Genomic DNA, 20,271 nt, shown 5'->3' on the forward strand with positions numbered 1-20,271 from the left:
TGGAGGGTTTCTTTCCTTTCAGCTTCTTTTTGTCATTGATGGAGACAGGATCTCCTTCAGCAAGCCCAGTGCTCCTCAGCTTTCTCTTCTGAACAACCCCTCCCTCTTCCCCACCACCCCTCTCTTCCCTTAGGCTCATTAAAGTGAGATCGGAGAATTAACTTTTTACCCAGCTGCTGAACTTCTCATATTTATAAACACTTGAGGCTTTTGCTTATCTAAGAGAAAATGTGTATGGCTTGGAGAAGTGCGGTTCCCTGCCAATGTGTAATGACTGCAGTTCTGTGCTTCGCATCTAAAACAAGCTCAAAGTTTCCTGTCACAGGCTGAGTGTCGATGCCAAGGGCAAAGGTTTCTTGCCTTGCTAATCTACATCTTAACTCATGTGCTTAATGTGAAGGTGCCACACACACACAGGCAGCGGAGGAGTTAGCTGCAGTGAAAAGCTGTGCTGTGCTGTGAGTTACGCTCTAAAAGTCTTATAAATGTAATATTGGGGTTATGAAACAAGCCAAGGTAGCCAAAGTGAAGCCTGGAGGAGCTCTGTCGTTCACGCCATGTCGGGCTTTAGGAAAGGGTTTGTGCGAGGAGAGTGTGGTTGCTAACCAAGTGTTTGACACTCATTCATTTTAAACTAAACTAAATGGCTGGAAGTTTTCAGAGGAAGAATCGTGTTGGTGTGTTACAGAGCGTAAGTCAAACCCACGTACGCAGCTGGTCTCTTAGCTGTGTCACTGAATTGGTAGCGCTCTTGGCCTGAAGAACCTAGGGAAGTGCACCACGCTCGTCCCCAAGCTTCTCCAAGTACTGCTAAGGGTATGGAGCTGAGCAGGACCGCAGGGAGGGTCTGTGAACAGGAGAGCCCCCTCAGCTCACCCTGTCGTGCCTAGTTGTTATGAATCATTTGGCCTGTGAGAACCCTCCAGCGTCCTTACGACCAGCTGAGAGTGGACTGCACCAGCTCAGCACAGACGGATGAGTGCCAGTCTGAGTTTCAGCTTCTTGGAGCTCTCTGGCCTTCTCAGAATTTCAGTTGAGCCTTCCACTGAAGTGTTTGTTGTTCGTTTGTTTTTAGTTTAAACTCATCCTATCAGGTTATTCTTGGATGAGTTTAAAAATGTGGGCACACAGTGCAGTGTGTACCATTCCCCACCCTTCCCACTGGGATTCCCATGGGGTGTGAGTGCCCATACAAACAAACACAGTGGCATGGGTTTAGCAGAAGACTGCCAGCGAGGATTCCTGGCTTTTAACCCCAGCTCTTTCATTGTCTCCTCAGCTTAAGCTCTGTGCCTCACTGTGCCCTCCTGTAAAATGGGAATATATCACAAAAGCGTTGAGAGGGTCAGCATTTTTGACGTGCAGTGGAATTAAAAAATGAAAGGCTCTGCAAGTTAACCTAGTATTTATTAGACGTTTGTTTCATGGCATCAGCAGAGCGCTGCAGGAAATGTAACAGGGTTGTGATTTGAAGGAAGATGTAGGACGTGTCTGTTCCTATCCATTAGCGCACTTGTCTAACCTAAGCACAAACTCTGTTCTGTTTTGTTTCTTCCAGTTCTTCGGGACTCTTCTGTCACCCTTCAGCTTCCTTAGGGAGAAGATTGAGCGCTTCGTGCCGTCCGGTCTCTGGCACCAGCTGACCCACGTTTGACGGGAACCTGTTCTGCACAGTAATTAGTCCCGACTGTTCTCAGGAACCTCCGACCCACCTCCCCCAGGGCAGTGGAGTAGTTAGCTGGCAGCCGAGGGAGTGTGGGGAAGATGAGCTGCATTATTTAAACTGTCATCTTTCACCAGCTTCCACCTTGTTAATGGTGCTTGAAGTGACTGAATTCCTCCTCTGGCAGTAGGATCTGTAGTCATTTAAGCAAGCTGCGTTTTGTTGAGCAGTGACTCTCTTTGCTCCCTGAACCAGTTATGCAAGTTGAGGCTACTACTTTCTCTGTAAAACTACAGAACACAATAAATCAGGTGGATGTTTTATGGGTATCAATGTTTTTTTTCTGACCCGTAAATACGGCAAAGCTTTTATTAGCCAATTTCCAGGTTTAAGAGCCCAGACCAAAGTAGTTCTGAATAGGCTGAGTACAGATCTGCTCTGTTTCTATTAGACAGCCGCTTTTCTGTCGCACCTACATTTGTTGGCCTCTTAAGTGGTTAAGACAGGTCATGCTGTGCAATTAGCAGTCTGCTTATGCTCTCTCCCATATTCTCACACTGCACAAGCCTCTCTATTTAGTGTCCTCAATTCAATTTTAAACTGCCTTTCTGTCTGTCTCTCTGTCTGTATTTGTATGCTTCAGCGCGAAGAGATTGCAGCATCGCCTCTTACATTGCCAGCAAAGCGCTTGAGAGACCTGCGTGTGAATCCATGTGGGAGAGATGGACTCTGGGATGGCGATCAAAAAAACCCCAGTACCTGCATCCACTGATGTTGAGGCAAAAGTACTTGCAACTCTGGTGTGCTCTTGACAGGGCTAGTACACTCGAACAGAGGCTTGCTCCCAGGGCCCCTGTGAATTAGGGTGCAGCTAGGACGATGAGCTCACAAGGCCACGAGAGGGATATTTTTCACTTCCCATTGGGATTTATCTTCAAATCCCATCCTTGGGCAGGAACATGGAGAAGGCTGAGCCAGCTCCTTCCTGCGCTTGCCACTCCAGGACTCCGACGCAGCCGATCCGGGTGGCATCCTTCAATTAAGTGCATCTTATGAGAGGAAAATGCTGACTTAGAGAGAGGCCGCGGCACAGGAGTCATAGCCCCCACAGCAGGCTTGCAAAGATGAGGCCTTTGCTCTAGCTTAAATGCTTGGATCTGCTGAGGAGGAGTTGAGGGGAGAGATCTGCAGAAGATACTGATTGAGTGTTGGAGTCTTCTCACCACTGGTAGGTAATTTTCTCAGCTTTCCCCTTCCAGTTGAACGTGAGCTGCTGGGGCTGCGTCTCGCTGTGGAATCGTTGTGGTGATTAATAGCCATGTTGTGCTCACGTAATTTCACTTCGTGGCCCGCAGGGGCCCGTAAGCTAACCAACCTAATGCTTTTTACAGTTGAACCTTTTCCAGCATTTGTGTGGGGTTATAAATGAAGCGCTGCCTCCCATGCATCATCCCAAGAGCTGCTTTCTCTCACTGTCCTCCCCTGACATAGCAGTAACAGCAAGGGGATGGGTTTGCGCTGGAAGCAATGCTGGCAGTGTCCAAGGCAGCAAACACCCCCCAGCAGTGTTGGCGGTTCTTGGTGGGGTACACATCTCTTACAGGGAGCCCTTGTGCTCTGCAGTCGTTCACCTCCGTCATGGGCGAGTGGCCTCCTGGCACCTGATCCAGGAGGTAGCGATGCTGCTGCGATGCCAACAGTGGCGTAGGTGGTATCAGCAGTGACTTGGGGGAAATAATCTGCATTCTGTCCAAGGGACTTGAGCAAAGTGGTTGTCACATCAGTGCCCCATAAAAACCTAGGTCATTTCTGGAATTTTAATTCACTTTAAAGCCACCAGCATGCATTGGATCAAAATGACAGCATGGGTGTGATCAAAATAGAGTATTGTGGTGCTGCTGTTGATTGTAAAGCACTTTAAATACTGCGGGGATGGAGCTTTGTCAGTACCATGGTAGAGACCATGTAGGCAGAACATGATCTTTTTAAACCACTTGGTAATGTTGGCTGGGATTCTCAAAAGAAACCAGGGGAGTTAAGTTAGTTGGTTTTCAGGTGCCTAATTCTTCTAGACCCCACTCAGTCGTAGTCATCAAGCAGAGTATCTCCGTGCGCTTCTTCATGTTCTTAAACCGAGGCCTGCAGGCAAGGTCGTAGTTCAGAGAAATGAAATGGGTTCTGTCTGCAGTTCAGGCCCCTTGCACGGGTAGGAGCATGTCCTGCTTCTGCAGCATCCATCCACCCCTGCAATTAAACACATTGCATGGTCTCACGTGCTGCCGCCGATGGTAAAAGTACCTTTTCACAGGTTGACCCTGCAGGTTGAGGGTGATTCTGGGCAAGCTTCTCCGCTTTGTTGGGGCTAGAAAACTGTGCCAGACTCCCAGAGGAACTGGCCTTTCCTGGAGCTGGGATTCCCTGATCGCCGGGTATTGACAGTGCTACGGTGCCTTGGGGCTGAGAACAAATGCATGTCGCTGGCTTCCTTGCTTCCCCACCTCATCAGAAGGGGACACAGAAGTGGAAGAAGAGGTGGGGCAGGGAAGGGCATCCTGTGGCCATGAGTGCTGCCTGGTAGGGGAAGATCTGGGGCAGCTTTGCTGCTGCCCGGTCCCCCGTGCAGAGCTGGACAGGGCTGTTGATTCCCTGCCCCCTTGCTCTGGAATTGCTTTGAGGGTGCCAAGGCTGGCAGAGCCGTGATGCGCAGCAAAGCAGGGTTCAGGGGTCGCAGGCGAGGCCATTAATAACCAGGTGCAAACGGCGGGTTGAGATGGAATGGGGAGCTCTGTGCTCATTTCATTTCTGCACGTTGGGGGCTCTGTTTGCTTACGGAGCGCTCGGTGTCTGGTACCTGCGCCGGCCGGGAGCAGGCAGCCGGGCTCCTGCGGAGGAGTGCAGCACATTGTTCTCCGGTGTTGTAATTGGGCAGTGGTAGTGTGGGCTTATTCATCTCCCCTTCTTGCGGTCATGCTTGTCTGGGTCCTTTTTCTTTCCCAGAAGCCACAGGTGCATCCCCAGAGTCACTGGCCAGACGGGCGTTGGGGAGGTCTTTCTGTCACCTGCCTCTGGGCCAGTGGGCTGGAGAGTCGATAAGCAAGCAAGCTCCTCGAAAGAGGTGGATGTGTCCGCCAGGGTGCTGCAACCACCAATGTCCAGCGCCAGTTGTTTTTGGCTGAGCGGTGCCCCTTGGATTGCAGCATGTGGGAGATGCACTGGTCATTAGCAGGATTTCGGGGTGGACATGGCTGCAGGGGCAGGGGGCAGTTTCTACATTGCTCCCCCAGGCACAGTTGGCAAGGTGCCCGGCATGCCCAAGAAGAAAGGTGGCAGGGGAGGAGGGGGAGAGACCCTGAGTAGGGCTGCACCATGGCCCTGGAGCAGAACCCACCTTCTGGAGCTGCTTCCCTTCCAAAGGAGCAGGCTGCTTGCTCTGCCCTTGCAGTCGGGGTCTGGTCAGTGGCCCCCTGCCCCGGCAGATTGCTATTGTCTGTGCTGCCTGTTGGGTGGGGGTGAACCCTCTTGCTTGGAGATCCCCTTCCATGGCCCTGGCAGCAGCAGTGGACTTGAAGGCTGTGACCAGGGTGAGGAAAATCTTGCCAAGCAGGCCCCGACAGGTCAGGTGAAGGTTAGCCTGAAGTCCTAGGGATTCAGTCCTGTGGTTTTTCCCAGATGCAGTGGGAGTGATGCACTTGTGTTGCCCCCACCAAGGTGAGAGCTAGCGGCTGCTGGCACATGGCTGTTAGCAGAGCTCCTTGTGCAGGGACAGCAGTGAGGGTGGAAGCTGGAGCATGGGCCATTTGCTGCTAGATGTGCAAGCTGCTGATGGGCTGCAGTAAGAAAGGTGTTCCGTGGAGCTGGAAAAGCCCTGGATGTCCATGAGGAGTACCAGAAGTCATCCATGCCTTGTACCCAGCAAGACATTACCCTTGTGCATGCTGTCAGGGCTGGGCTGGCTCTCGCTTCTCATGGCTGACGAGAGGAGCATCCCGTTGGGAGCCAGTGCTGGTTGCATTGTCCCACGCTTTCTCCAACAGCAGCACCTGCCCGTCTCAGCTCCGTGGCCCCTCATCAGCCCACCCTGCACCTCATCCTCCGGTCCAGACGTGCCTCGATTTCGAAGGCGATGAGAAGATGATCTTCCACCGAGGGCTTCCCGTGCACTTAGCCCCGCTCGCTTACAAGGGGCTCATGAGTGGGATAGAGTATCCCCTGACAGGGCTTCGGCCTCGGCAAGCTCTTGTAGATGGAAAACAGCTGCTTCCGCGGGTGAGGAGGGGGAGTTTCAGGAAGTCCCATTTATAATTGAGCGCAGGGAGGTCTGAATTTCATTAGACCTGCAAAGGAAGGTGGCTGTAGCGCGTGCCAGCCACTAGCATGGGGGTACTGGCCCATGGCCAGTAATGGTCAGGTAGGAAACTAGAGATCCCTGTGGGGCTCTTTTCATGCCTGTGCCTCAGTTTCCCCTGTGGCAAAGGGGGCAATACTGGCCTTTCTTCTGCCTTGTCTATTCAGGGTGGCAAACTCCTTAGAGGATGGACTGTCCCAGCTGTGGGTGCATGGTGTCCGGAGGGGTGAGGCCCTGATTGCAGCTGAAGCCTCCTGCTCTTCTGTAGCACCAGCAGCTGCTCCAAGAGCTCTTGCTTCATTGCAGTGCAGGCTGCAGGCCTTGGCATGCAACCTGCATGGCCCTGGGCTGCTAGGGAGAGCTGCCCTGTGGCTAGGGTTATCCCACATGGCAGCACCTTTGCCTTTGCAGTCAGTGCACAGTGAGGAGGGGGGCTGGGGGTAGCCTTCGGGCTCCAGTGCTTCGCAGCCTCGAACACCCACGTTCAGGGAGCAGAGCTCTCTCCAGGCTTTCAGGGCCGTGATTAAGGTGCTGCACATGCCCCATCATTCATCAGGTGGCCTGCAGACCACTAAGTGCTGGTGTTCCTGCCAGAGGAGAGCTCCTGGGAGCCTTGTGGGGGGGGAATAGCTGTTTATTGTGGGCAGCCCCCAGCTCAGGGCATGGGGCCTTTCCAGCCTGCTCTGTGCACATCCCCCGGGGGAGTCTCGGGCTCCGTGCAAGGGGTTTTGTTTTTTTCTTTCAGTTTAAGTCCTAAATTGCTGGCAGGTGGGGCAGTAATGAAGATGAATGAGGGGAGCTCTTCCTGCCAGATTAGATCTGTGCTGATGAAGGCGTCTGCTGCGGCCGCGCTGCCCGGGGTCTCATCCCAGCCCTCTCCTCCCCTCCGCTTGCAGGAGCTCCACCGGCACCTCACCGAGGGGGATGGATCTCTCCACGCTGCACTGAGTCCGAGGTGAGGGCCTGCACCCCCCCCAGAGATGGGCATGGCTGTGACCCCCAAGATGTGGGGCTGGGGGCTGCTGCTGGGTTCTTCTAATGCAGCCTGTGGGCCAGACTGTCCTGAGCAGCCCTGAAGAAATCCTCTGGCTTTAACCCTGCCTGCTGGGATCTGCTCAGATCCTGATGCCCAGAGCCAAGGACTCATCTCACAACCATCTTAGAAACAGCAGCAAGGCACATGCATCCCATTGCAAGTGAAGAAGGGCACTGCCCTAGTGTCTGTGTTGCCATATCTTTGCTTTACATGAGCTGGGTCTGCCCCTTTCCAGACCGCAGCTGCAAGCCCGCCCAACCCTTCTACAGGCAAAGCAGCTGATCTCAAGCAAAGCTTTCTGCAGATGCAGCCGTTGAGTGTTGCTGTCTGCTACTGTTGGGCCGTGCGTCTGGGACAGGATCCTTCCTAGCACAGGACCAGGAACTGTCAGGCTTGTTCCGGCCACATCCGCTACAAGCCTTCTTGCAGGCTCCTCGTGAAACTTGCCAGCAAGTGCCACGTGTCTGAGGGTTGGTGGCTTTCTTAGGCTATTGCCTTGAGAGCCCCTCTATTTTGTTAAGCCAAAGTGGGTGTTGTCCTTATCCCGCTGCCCTCTTGGGCTGAGGGAGTGTCCCACTGGCCTCACGTGCTGCGTAGCCTTGGGGAGAGTGTTCGGGACAGCACCAAGCTCCGTGGTCCAGCCTGCTGGCAGGGATCACAGCTCCCTCTGTGTCTGACTGGGGCATGCCGCATGGATGCAGGCTCTTTGCTCTGTCTGGATGGCTGATGCTTCCATGAAAAAGAAGGGAGAGGTAGGGTGGGGGCAGGCTGACAGCACTGCTCCAGCCAGAGACCGACTCGAGGCCTATGCTAGGATTGTTTGGGGGCACTGAGGGATGTGGCAGGGATGGGGACAGACTCTCTCATCTCCACCCGTTACTTTCCCCTTTCATTCTGGCCAGTGGTTTGCAATCTTTAGGGGAGCAGCAAGAGCCTGGACACAGCTCACCCAGCCCATCCTGCTCCATCCTTGTCTGCCTTTCCTGAAGGAGCCTGCAGCAGGGGGTCGGAGTGCCTGCCATGGGGCAGGTCCCAATCTTGGGGACAGGAGAGCACCCACCATCACAGAGGTACGTGGCGGGAATCTCATGGGGGAGCTCCCTGCCAGCACAGCATGGCGGATTAGCTCTCATTGAGGCCTGTGCCGGGGTGCCATGGCCCTGCTGGATGGGCAGTAATGTGCAAGGCAAAGAGCATCAATTTCGGATACAGGTTTATAATGGATTTTGTCTTAAAAAGAATGAAGCGGTATATACCACGTGCAAGGAGCCTGACGTTGGCTGACTGCTCTCTCGCATTCTCTGTGCATGTCCCTGCGTGTATGCCCTTCTCCCGTGGCAGTCATTCAGGTCTCAGTCACCTGTCGCCTGCCCCTTTCTCAGTTGGGGGAAGGAGGAGTTGCTCTTGTCCAGCTGTGTTGATCATTCAGCTGTGTCACTGTGCTAGATCTGGCTGAGAAAAGCACCGGAGATCAAGGAGCTGCCTTAGGCTTTTGCAATCTCCTGCCTTGGGCCGTGCAAAAAGTTCAGGACAAGAGCGCTCTGCAAGGACTAGCTGTTTTGCCCTGGAGTCCCTTGCCAGGCACTCTCCATGTACACACACATTGAGGGGGCCACTGGGGCTCTGCTTTCCAGTCTCGTGGCCATTGCACTGTCCTGCTGCAAGAGAACAAGGGGCGAGGGAAGCTTCACAGTGTAAGCAATGGTCGCAAGCCCCTTCTAGGGAAGGGGTGAGTTGGCTGAGCAAGTTGGCAGGGTCCCTGGACCTCCTGGGAAGTGTAGTTCTCTCTCTAGTGCTTTGCCGGATGAATTAAGAAAAGCCATGCAGCTGCACTACAGCTCCCAGAATGCCCTGGCATGGGGGCCTGGGGCCCGGGGCGGGCACGAGGCCTCAGCTTTGTCCCTCTGCCACTGCATGAGCGGTCAGGTCTGGTCCAGCCACTCAGCCCGCTTGGGCGCTTTGCACGTGTGCACGTCCACGGTGTCCTCGCACTCCTTGCAGCGCACAGCACAGCACCAGTGGAACTTGCACTCGCACTTGGTGATGCGTGTGACACGGGTTGTGTCGTAGCCCCGGCCGCAGCACATGACCTCGCAGCTGTCGGTCCCGCGGGACATCTTGTTGCACACGCGCCCGGCTGTCCCCAAGGAGCCTGCGGGAGGGAAGCCATGGCTCGTTACCCAGCTCTGGGAGCAAGACAGCCCTCACGCCCTCCTCCCCAATGCTGCTGTCTTCTGGCAAAAGATACCTCTGCCCTTCTGCCAGCCCAGGGGGCTTGGGTCAGACCCGCATCCAGCGGCACTGTCAGGTTTGGTGAAGGCAAGCTCACACTCTTTGCTGCTTGGTTGGAGAGCACTGCGTCCCAGGGTGACCTCCAAGCTGTCTTCCCCAGCATGTCTGCCTGCTGTTGGCAGCTCCTTCCCTGGGAGGACTGGGAGTCCTCTCCATGTGCAGCCTGGCTGCAGGGCCCAGAGAGAGAGCTTGGAAGAAGCCCTCTAAAATGGCCAACTCTCTGGTACCAAAGGTCCCCCTCAGCTTTGCTGACCCTTCCCCAGCCCCAGGCCAGGTGCTAATCTATTCTGCAGACCAGACGCAGACCATCTGACCCCATCCTGCCAGGTCTCCCTTGTCTGATGGCTTTGCATTCCCCAGGTAATGAAGCCTTGTTTTGATCTGGGGAGAGCCTGTCTGAGCTGGACAGGACACGCAGCCAGCCCTCCCTCGGGGCAGGTATGAGCGAAAGCTCTCCCAGGCAGCGGGCATGCAATTCCCTTTTCCTTGTGGCCTGACTATCCTGTGCTGCAGCTGGAGAGGGAATGCAGGGGAGGGCCAGAAATTTGGTGTAAGGTTTTATGGACTGCAAGCTCGGGACGCAGGGCACAGGCAGCCTGGTGGGAAGGCAGCTGGCTCGAGTCCTGAGGCAGAGGCTCTGATGAATGAATCCCTGTCTGGAAGTGGGGCTGTCTCACCAAAACTGTACTCCTCTCTTGCAGCTACTGGCCTCTGCAAAGCCCCCAGTGATCAACCGGTGAGGCTACTTTACCTGCAAGACTGGAAGTCCAGGCTAGTCTGTTTGGCAAAGGAGAGCTTTGCTTGCAATAGTAGGAAAATTTCTGAAGGCTGGGGGATAAGCTTTGAGAGGCCTGTGACATGCAGAGGCTTGCTTATCACTCAGAAGGAGTTGGACACATTCAATGAACAAAGCACCAGCCAGACAGGAGCCTCCTTCAAGACTGGGATATCAATTCCCCTGAGCTAAGGTCCCATGGGATGAGCTGGTGTTCCCAGTGGTTGCTGTGCACTTCCGGGGGCATGACTGGCAAAGCCTTAGAGCGATGGGTTTTACTGGGCTGCCTCGCTAGTGCTGATCGGGGATGGGGACAGGGAAATCTGGTGTTGCTGCTGCTTAGCAATGATTTGAAAAGCAAATCGGACTCGCTGCTCATTCCCCTCCCTTGCTTCTGCCTCCCCAGTTTTGAAAACGGCTTTGCTGGCAGAAATGGAAACTTCCACCCAGAAACGCTGTCAGTGCCACACCGCTCACCCTGGAGTTGCATGGTGCCAAGATGATAAATGCTGGCAATATCTTGTGGGCCTGGCCCAGCCATTAGCCCAGCACGGCAGGCCGTCCCTGCCCCGACGTGACCCCCGCTACACCCCGCCAGCAGCCAGCGCTGACTTTTACCTGCTGCCTTGTCCATCAGGCAGTAGTCAGGGGAGTTCTCGAAGTACACCAGGTCCGTTTTGGTGGGCTTCCGAAAGTACTTGTTGGCTACGGTGAAGCCGGTGCCGTCCTGGTTCATGGTGACCTGGATGGCGCCATTGTACTTCCTCCGGAGGTAATCCCCGGTCTTGCGGAAATCCGACATGGCCAGCCAGCAAGTCCGGAGGGTGCAGGAGCCGCTGACCCCGTGGCACTTGCACTCCAGCTTCAAGAAGCGCTTCACGGCCTGCCGGAGTGGGGGATGTATGAGGACCCAGCCAGGTATCGTGCTCGCGGCTGCCTGCCTGGGCTGGCCAGAGCCCTGAGGCGGCTTGTTTCTCACCTGCTAAAAGGCCAGGGGTTGGCAAGCCCTGCTGTTTGAGGCCACTGAAGAGAGGATGTGTGGGAGAGTATCCTGATGGGAAGGCACAAGGTGCCATGCAGGCACTTTGGGTGCCGGCTGAGCTGTGGCTGGGCATGGGGGCAGTGAGGCGGGCAGGAGGGAAGGCATCTGCCTCCACCACCCTGCCGTGCACAAAGCAGGGCTGGGCTTGGACAGGAGGCACCGAGAAGACATGGGCCTTACTCTGGATCAGATGGGCCATAGCTTGCCCCAGGGCTGCTGCAGAAACAGGGGCCAGGCTGTCCCTCCTCACCAGGCTCTAGCTCTGGGCAGTGCCCAGCACTCACCATCCTTCCGCAGCGGTTGTTGTGCAGGTTCATCAGGGCCCGGGCATCCTTCACCTTCTTCTCCTTGGCATCCACAAAGGCCTTGGCGAACTTGATGCCGTAGTGGATGTTGTCACTGCAGCCGCCCCAGTCGAACTCGCCCCGCTCGTCCCGGGAGCGCCCGCGCTTGCGGGGGTCGCAGCTGCAGCCTTTCAGCTCTCCCTGGCTGCAGGCTCGCGTGATGGCATACACTACCCCAGCTGAGGAGATGGCATAGACGAAGGCGGCCTCCCTGCTGCCTGCCAGAGGGGAAAGGAGCAAGGAGTGAGAGGCCTGCCAGGTCTGGACATGCTCCTGCGTGTGGTCCGTGCCCTCCCCACCCTGCCTGACCCTTCTGTGAGCACCAAGGCAGTGATTGCACCGGCCGAGGGAAGGCAGGTGCCCTGCACTGTGCAGCAGCCTGGCCAGCTGGGATTCAGCACTGACATCCGGCAGGTCTGCAGGGCTCCTTTGCTGGACAGTTCCCAGGTGACCCCAACACTGCAGCTCACATAGGCATCTGCAAAGGAGGAGGATGCAGCCCGGAAAGGTACAAGCTGGTGCCGGGAACCCCAGGGCAGCTCTTCCCAGCAGCCGGGCAATGTGGGGGGGACGGGGGCAAGGAGTCCTGGGTTTCTATCTTGTTCTGGGCTGGGCAGTTAAAGCCCAGCCTGTAGGGTCTGAACATGAGCCCCACAGCATTTTGCTGGGCTCTTAAGCCCAAGCTCCTGGAGTCGGGGGATTGCATGCAAAGTGCAGGCTTAGCTTTTTATTTTTAAAAGTAAGCGTTTGCCCTTCTGACTTCAGGGGCAGCCTAGATGTGCCCAGTGGCTCAAAACTGGGTGGGGATGAGACCTCATAGTTATAATCTGATTTTCTGTTTATATATAAAAAAAAAAAAAAAAAAATAGAAGTCTCCTGCGTGTCACAGGGCTAGAGTCCTCTCCCCATGTCCAGGCTGGTTTCCTCCCTCCCTGATGCAGCAGATCAGGGGAGCAGGCTGCCTCATCCAGACTAGCACCTCCTTGACCGGGCGGTCTGACTGGCAGCCCTCCTGTCTGCCTGTGCACCATCCAGCATTGCTGGTAGAGCCCCCTGGTCCATGGGTGCAACCCCTGCCCGTCTCAGAGGTCAGACCTTTCTAGGGTCAGCCCACAGCATGCTGCTGCCCAGGGCCCTGCCAAGCCTACCCCATCCCTTGCAAACCTCACCCCGTGGGCATGGGACCTTCTCCAGGACAGAGCCTGCAGCCACCGCTGTCTTGGCCTTTCACTCCTCTCTGCCCCAGCTTCTACACACTGCAGAGAGATGTCCAGTCCCACGTGCCTGGCCAGCCCTGCTCTCCAAATATTTACATATCCCATTACTGTTTACATGCAAGCTGGTTCTCCAGAGGTGTCTCCTTCCCTGGCTCCTCCCGCCAGGGCAGTGATGCGCTCCCATTACTGCCTGACAAACTGACAGGGAAAGGCCGAGCTCTGGAGGGGATAATGGGAGCGCCTGCTCGGCCCCAGAGCAGCGGTTGTGCCTCAAGGGACTGGACCAGGGGAGCAAAGGGTGTTTTGCTTCTGGGTACAGCAAAATGTGTGTGTGTGTGTGTGTGTGGGGGCGGGGGTCCTGGCCTTTCCTTAAAAGCAGGAGCTGGGGTCGGTGGGTGCAGGGAGCAGCCTGGGAAAACTGGCCTGATGCCCTGTTGCATGACTGCTGGGCAACCCTGGGCACAGGACATTGTGGTTTTAGGTGCTGGATTCCTAGGCACCTGTTTGCCCCGTGCAGGATGGCACCTGGCATTACCTCGATGGGCTACAGGAGCTGTCTGGCAGGCAGGTCACCCTCAGCCTCAGTGCCAAATCATCCCCTCCTGGAGGCAGGGTATGATTTCCCCCCTGGGCAAGTGGGTGGGAAGAGAAACCCTGCGGGGACCTACTTCTTAACATGACTCTGCCGAAGACAGTGTGGTCCCTGTCCAGCGTGCTGCAGTTCCAGCGGTGGTGCCGAAACTGGTGCTGGCACTCTCGGATCCACTCCTTGGCGCCCTCACCCACCGACTGCATGATGTCGGGGTACTTTTGGCAAAACTGCCGCTGCTTGTTCACCAGTCCAGGGATGTTGTCGCAGATCACCCTGGCGCCCAGGGCCCCGATGTACCTGCGGAAGGAGAGTACGCCCTGTGAGCAATGCCCCTAAGGGAGCATTTTGCAGGCTGTAGGGCTGGGGCACTGCAAGGCTGTGCTAGGATGGGGTCTTGGCTGGGTATCTAAGCACACAACCCTGGGGTGCACCAGGTCCCTGCATTTCCACAGGGCAGGCTTCCTCCCAGAACAGCTACAGTGAGCTGTAGCCAGGGCTGAGGAGCAATAAGAGTTGACATTTGTGCCCCTGGAGCTGGGTGAATTTTCAGGATGAGGTACCATGGTACTGACTATGGGAACTGGCAGCTGTGCCATGCTGCACAGCCCTGTCTGATGGCAGCTGGTGCAGTTCAGACAACTAGCTCAGAAGAGCAGGTCACGGAGCCAGAGCTGCCTGGCCAGGATTTCCCGAGGAGGGCTGGTAGTTGTTCTGTCCGAAGCCCCGTCCTGCATTGGGGCCCCTTTGAGTGCCAGGTGCTTCGCAGACAGGCAACAGCAAGGACATCTCAACCCCAGAGAGCTCCTGGGCTAGGGCAGGATGTAGCAGGTGGACAGGACAGGATGGGCTTAGGAGGGTGAGAGATAGATACCCCCTCCAGGTCGTGCGGAAGTCAGACAAAGCCTGGGGCTTCTGCCCTGTGCTGCGTGGCAAAGCAAGACTCCTATCTGTGACTTTTTCTTGTTTTTTGCAGCCTCTGGAAGCAGATTTCAGAGTCCAGCAGGGCCTGCTCAGGAACAGCCATGGCTGTAGCAGTGGGGGACCAGCCAGCGTGAGCATCTCATGGCAGGGAGTGCTCCTGCTAGCAGCTAGAGGTCAGTGGCTGCAGGAGGGATGGATCCCTTCCCAAACGCTGGGGCTTCACTGCTGCAGTTCAGGGCGCCCACATCCATGCCCAGCCTCCCCATGTACCCCTGCAGGGCAGTTCCCCAGGTATTCCATCGTCTCCCGGTCCTGCTGCTCCTCAGCTGGTGGATGGGGTGGGCGGTGAGGGGAAGCAGCGCCAGCAATTCTCCGGTGCAGCCAGTATGATTTGAGCAAGCAACTCAGCCCAGAAACCCAGGGTATGTGGCTGGGAGGCTGAATTCTCCCTGCAGACCACAGCCAGTTCCTTTGTGGACTTGAAGCCAAAGCAGACCATGGAGTGGAGCACGGAAGATGCCACCTCCATCCAGAAGCCATGCTGATATCCCTTGTTCCCCTCTGCCAGAGAGCGGCTGATCCCTTGTGCTGGGGAACTGGCCTGGCTGTAGACCCCGACCCTGCATTTCTGGCCAGACAAATAAGGGAGGCTTTGGGCAGGACTGAAACATTTGCAACCCCTAGACTGGAATTAAGACCCTCCCTTGAACAGGAATAAGAAAGCCCAAAGCTGGGGTGATGTTCCCTTGTGTCCCTGGCCGTGCTCTCATTCCTATCGGCCCGGAGCTAGCTCACAGCTTGAAGGATGGCTTCAAGATCACAGAAAGCAATGGAGCTCTTTTCTTTCCCTTTTTAAAAAATATTTTGTTTAAGCACTGGCAGCCGCGCAAGGTCATCTCGGGCCGGAGCGGTGGATAATAGACCTGGCTCCCTGCGGCTCTGCCAACGCCAACGTGCATTATGTTTTACAAGCTTGCTCGTCAACCTTTCATCAGGCGGCTGCGGCGCCAGGGAGATGGGGAAGCCATTAAAAAAGCTCATCCAGGGGAAGAGGGGTGACGCCAGGTGCACAATGCCTTCCTGCCTGCACAAAGAGGACAATTTGGTCCAACCCCAGGGTGCAGAAGGTTCTTCCCAGGAGCAGGATGGGGTATAGCAGGGATGGAGCATTGCCGCTTTCTGCCTTCCCACATTTGCTCGGCAATTAGGCGGGTCTTAAAGCTGGCCAGCACTTGTGGGGCTTGGCTGGGGAGATGCTGCCTGTAGGCTGAGGACGGCTGTGCCCTGAGGCCACATGGGACAGACGGGTGCTGCCTTCTCGAGGAATTGGGTGCTCAGGCCTGGTGGTATACAGAGGGCAGCACTGCTGTCCAAATCCCCAAGCTGCTCCCAGATCCCTCCATGCACAGTGCCTGCCACGGGTGGGACAGGACATCACAGCATCTGTTCCCAGCTCACCATGGCCCCAGGACTTTGCACCCCCGCTCTCTTCCTGCTTGCACCCAGCTAAGGGGCAGGGAGCCTTGGTGCATTTGGCGTGGACGAGGGGAGCTCTGCCGCTCGCAGCTCGCTGGAGAGTGGTGATTCTCTGGGCTGACTGAGGTGCTTTGCTAGGGGAAAGCATGCAGATAATGGCAATGACTAACCTAGCCCCAGGAGGCTTTGATCTCAGAGAATCCTCCCAGCCAGATAAACGCCAGTCACTCCCCTTTTCACACCACCAGCTAATTATTTCTGCTCTCGTTAGCTCCACTGCTGAATACCTGGCTGGCAGCCAGCTTTTTCAAAGGGGAGCACAGGAGGGTCACCGGTTCCTCTCCCTTTTTTTTCACCGTGCACCTTGCCAACATATCTGCCTCCCTTCCCCGCTGTGCCTGGGTCTGCTGATTGCAGCCGCAGTCCAGGCAAGGAATGCAATGGTTGGATCTCTTTTGGCGCTAACGAGCCAGGTTCCCTGCTGCCCTCCATTTCTGGTCTCCTTTTCTTCCTAACTGCCTCACTTGCTTGGGTGTAAGTGACTCCAGGGCTATTCTGGTGTTGGAGGGGCATTGTCACTCTGCTGGTCCCCTTAGAGAGAGGATAGGGGGAGGGCTGCCAGTGAGACCTGAGCGGAAACGACCTGCTGTTTTGTGGGGAATTCCAGAACTTGGGGCGAGTTGCTCTGCTCTGACCGGGAGCTAAAATTAACCAAAAAGTCCAACATTTCCTGCCCAAAAGAATTCAGGGGGGAAACTCCCCCAAAACTATTCTTTGGTCTTGGACCAGACTATGTCATTCCACCATTATGTTTTTTATTTCACAGGGAGTTTTTGGAAAATCCAAGCAGCCCGTTCCAAAAGGTCAAAGCAGGATGTCTGGGCCTTTTCAGAAGGCTCTTCTTTTTTTTTTTCATGTCTTTTTAAACGTGCAATGCTGCTGACACGGGCCGGTTCCCACGGGAGGCTTCATGTTTAATGCACTTGAGCTGCCCACTGGAGTGCGGTCAGATGGCCTTGGGAACTCTGCTCGTGGTCAGCCCCAAACAGAGGGCAGGAGGGGAGTTGCAGTGCATGTAGACGGCCAGGTGAGCTGCTGTGTGATGTGCCTGGAGGTGGCAAGAGGGTGCGGCTGGGAGCTGAGGAGCCTCCAGCAGAGGGGCGTGGGTGGCACAAGACGGATGTGCAGTCATGTGTGTGTGTCACATCCTCAGGGGAGGCTGGTCTGCACAGGCAGTGACCGCATCCAGCTGCCGCCAGCCAAGGAGCCGCTGGCTCCACTCAAGGGGCAGGGCTCCGTGCTGTGCTGCGGGCGTGAGTCACGACCCTCTGCATGTTCCTAGAACTGGGCTGCACGGCTGCCAGGGACACGCGCTGCGGAGGCACGTCCCTCCACATGCAGTTGGTCGCATTTCCTTGGAGCGACCTACTTGACAGTCTGAGCACTGGCCAGCCCAGAGCCAGCAGGCGTGCACGGGCTCCTGTGTGCAGAGGCAGGGCCCCGCATGTCCAGGTGGTGACATGGGCCTGACCCCACGCTGCTGCTCCTTTTGCCCAGGGGTGAATCCGTCGCATAAGCGAATCCAGCCGTGTTGCTGGCGTGGGTTTGCTCTCGGCCGCCCCGTTCCGAGGGGAACAGGAGAGAGCTGTCACATGTTGGCTCCCAGTTGTTTTTCCCGTTCTCAGAATCTGCTGACTTTCATTCCCATAAACAAGGAGAAACCTAAATTGCTTCTAAGATAAACAGGCAGCTCTGGGGCCGACGCATCTATTTACTCGGCAGCAGCACGCGTTTCGCTTTAACCCCCTAGCCGCGGTGGGCCCTGGGGCTGAGATGCGCCCACTCCCCGCTGGCCTGGCATGCCCCTGCCCTCTGCTGACGGGCCTAAGGAGGAGGTTTCCCTGGGTTCCTCTCTGCACTCATGTTTGCACGTGCAGCCCTGCAGAGAGGACGGGAAGGAGATGAGGGTGCTGCATGGAGTGGGCTGAGCATTGGCTGCATCACACTGTCTCCAGGCCCTGTCTCCGCATTGCATGGGAATCTGGTTCTTGTACAATGCTCAACACCTTGGTGCCCAGAGAGTCGCAGGGGAAATGCAGCTGCCATACTGCTGAGCGCTCCCTTCTGCCATGGGCAATGCCTTTACAGTGCCAGGGTGAGCTTTCAAGTTGGTGAGGGGAACAAGTGTAATGCAGGCCATCTGCTGCAGCCTGACACGGGTGGGGAATCCCCATTCATGCTCTTCCAGAGCTCACAGAGTGCACATCCCTCAGGGCTCGTCCATCCTTTCCCTGCCACAGTCTCTGTGCTGCCTGTTCTCCCCTTCACACCCTGGGCTGCAGCCTCCTCTTGGGAACATCAGGCTGTGGCAGGGGGAGCTGCTGATGCATTGGTGGGTCTCGTGTGGTGGCTCTCCTGGCCACAAAGCGTTGTTTCTCTGTTCTGCAATGGGGAGGCAGCTCTCAGCTCTCTGTCCTCAGATGCGTGTGCACGGGTCCCATCCTGCCCCAGCCAGAGAGGCAGTTTGAGCTCTGGGCACTGACCTAAGTAGGACTGGTTGTCACTGGGGCTGCGGGTGGGGTAACCGTGTTGTAATGCGGCTTCTCTTCCCCACAGGTTGCCAGCTCGCCACAACAGCCCCTCTCAGTGGCAGTGCATAGAAGCAGGACCCAGCAAAGCAGAGTAAGTCCTAACTGTTGAAACATCAGCACAACATCAGGGGATTTCCCAGGCCCCGGTGGGTTTTGGAGTGGGTTCCTCCAAATGAGGTCTGGCCTAAGCCCCAGGGCATGAAAGGTACCTCCTGGCTCTCCACCAGCAGCCACCTTGGTGGCTGAAGGGAGACTGTCTTGGGCAGATGACCACAGGCTGCCTGGCCCTCAGTGTCACCATCCAGGGCTGCATCCTAGGGCTCAGAGCTTGAGAAGATCATGGTTTAAAAAAAAAAAAAAAAAAGCAGCCAATCCCTTGCTTCAGGCGTGCCCTTTGCACTCGATAATCTATGAATGCCGGCGGGTGCCCATGATATTGAGCCCCACGCCCCATTATTATTTAGACAAGTAACCTCAGCATCACTTGGAAGAAATGCTAAGCATGTAATCCCTCCATGGTGAAACCGGCAGTGCCCTCAGAGTCTTTTAAATTGAATTAGAGTGGGGTCAGGAGCAAGCTGTGAACAGGGGACGTTTGCCATTGCGAGCAGGGCGGGTGGATTGACACGGGATTATTGAAAGGTCACATCCTGCTTTCCAGTGCATGGAGCTGGGTTGCTGCCAGGTGCCCCTGGCACAGCGCCTGGCTACGTGTGGGGTGATACAGTGTCAGAGAGGGGCTGGGGCCAGGCTGCTGAGCTGCTGGAAAGGGCCGGCTGATGCGCGCATGAAAGCACTGCCCAGCTTTGCAAAAGGTTGCCCATCCCTGTGGAGTCTAGGCAGCTCTGCCTGACTCCTCCAGGTCCCCTGGGAAACGCTGTGTATTTTGCAGGTGTGCTCATCTCCAAGGCTGCTCCTAAGAGGGACTCGGGTCCTGGGGTGGAGTTCCCTGGTACTGTGTTGGCTCCACTCCAGCTGCAGCCGTGGGTGGCTAATGGATTAGAAGTGAAAATGGGCAGAAGGCTTAGTGCAGCAGCGTCTTACTGCCTTTTAGCCTGTGCCTGCGATCTCAAGGTGCTGTACTCTCTGGTTGCTGACCACCCTGAGCTGTGGGGTTGGGGTGAACCTGGAGGCTCTCGTGTTTGGCTCAGCAGTGAAATAGTGTCTGGTGTTTGGCTGATGTGTCGGGCTACAGAGCGGAGGGGGACAGGGCTATGGTCTCTGCAGGTCCCCATCGGGTCCAAGTTGGGAGGGAGTTTGTTTCAGTGATGGCTCAAGGCAGGGGACCTGCTGTCTGCACCAGAGCAGGCCCCTGTTTCACTGACTAGCCTGTTCTGATGCCGGTGGCTGATGAGAGCTGATGCTAAGGCAGGCAGTCTGCGGCGTCCTTCCTGATACTGGGGCTAGCTGGGAAAAGGGGCAACCAGCCCGTGGCCAAGCACAGGTTGCTAGCACCACTGTTCCTCGCCGCCAGGCTGAACTGAGCAGCCGGCGTGGTGCTCCGCGCTCCAGGAAACCATGTCGATGACTCACGAGGTGCGGTTCTTCCCACTGAGTCAGTACTGACCCCGATGCTTCAGGGCCAAGCTCGGAGCAGGACAAAGGGCTGCAGACACAGCTTTGAGATGAGCAGCAGACAGGGGTCACTCTGGGTTGCCAAAGGGGCCACCTTCCAGAGACACTGACCATGCTCCAGCGCTCTCCACTCCCCGGGCAGTCCCGAGCAGATGCACTCCCCTCCCTGCCTGTCCAAGCCTGTGGGTACACAATTTATAGCAGGTTGCAAAGCACTTTGGTATGCAAGGTGCAATATTCCTCCAAGATATTATTTTATTATTTTTATTATTATTATGAGCCCTTAACATTTTATTAAGCCCTACTGGGAATGGGGCCATCCTGACCTGCTGGAGTTGTTAGCACCTTGGGAAGATTAATAGCCCTAATTTCCTCACTTAGAGCCATTACTCTGTGTAGGGA

General features: G+C 56.0%; 2 protein-coding genes across 2 annotated transcripts in view; one reads left to right on the forward strand and one right to left on the reverse strand.

The window, feature by feature from the left end:
• ST7L (suppression of tumorigenicity 7 like) overlaps nucleotides 1–20,271 on the forward strand; it is a 53,746-nt gene that overhangs the window by 32,493 nt on the left and 982 nt on the right. The window contains exons 15-18 of the mRNA XM_006033297.2: nucleotides 1,559–8,114; nucleotides 14,280–14,400; nucleotides 16,530–16,790; nucleotides 18,320–18,385. Coding sequence (XP_006033359.1) covers nucleotides 1,559–1,654 — 96 coding nt within the window. The 3' untranslated portion in view covers nucleotides 1,655–8,114; nucleotides 14,280–14,400; nucleotides 16,530–16,790; nucleotides 18,320–18,385. The remainder of the gene's footprint in view (nucleotides 1–1,558; nucleotides 8,115–14,279; nucleotides 14,401–16,529; nucleotides 16,791–18,319; nucleotides 18,386–20,271) is intronic.
• On the reverse strand, nucleotides 1,389–13,615 carry WNT2B (Wnt family member 2B). Its single transcript, XM_014524505.2, has 4 exons — nucleotides 13,383–13,615; nucleotides 11,438–11,715; nucleotides 10,730–10,994; nucleotides 1,389–9,196 (listed from the first exon to the last, which is right to left on the reverse strand). The coding sequence occupies exons 1-4, from the start codon at nucleotides 13,507–13,509 to the stop codon at nucleotides 8,967–8,969; spliced, it is 900 nt and encodes a 299-aa protein (XP_014379991.1). The 5' UTR covers nucleotides 13,510–13,615; the 3' UTR covers nucleotides 1,389–8,966.

This window comes from Alligator sinensis, unplaced genomic scaffold, assembly GCF_000455745.1.
Source record: "Alligator sinensis unplaced genomic scaffold, ASM45574v1 scaffold1218_1, whole genome shotgun sequence".
Classification (NCBI taxonomy): domain Eukaryota; kingdom Metazoa; phylum Chordata; order Crocodylia; family Alligatoridae; genus Alligator; species Alligator sinensis.

Coding starts and splice junctions, on each gene's coding strand:
- WNT2B (XM_014524505.2), bottom strand. CDS start 13,509: ATGCAGTCGGTGGGTGAGGGCGCCAAGGAGTGGATCCGAGAGTGCCAG. Junction 11,716..13,382: donor CGGCAGAGTCATGTTAAGAA/GTAGGTCCCCGC, acceptor CCCCTCTGGCAG/GCAGCAGGGAGGCCGCCTTC. Junction 10,995..11,437: donor ACAACCGCTGCGGAAGGATG/GTGAGTGCTGGG, acceptor CCACTCCGGCAG/GCCGTGAAGCGCTTCTTGAA.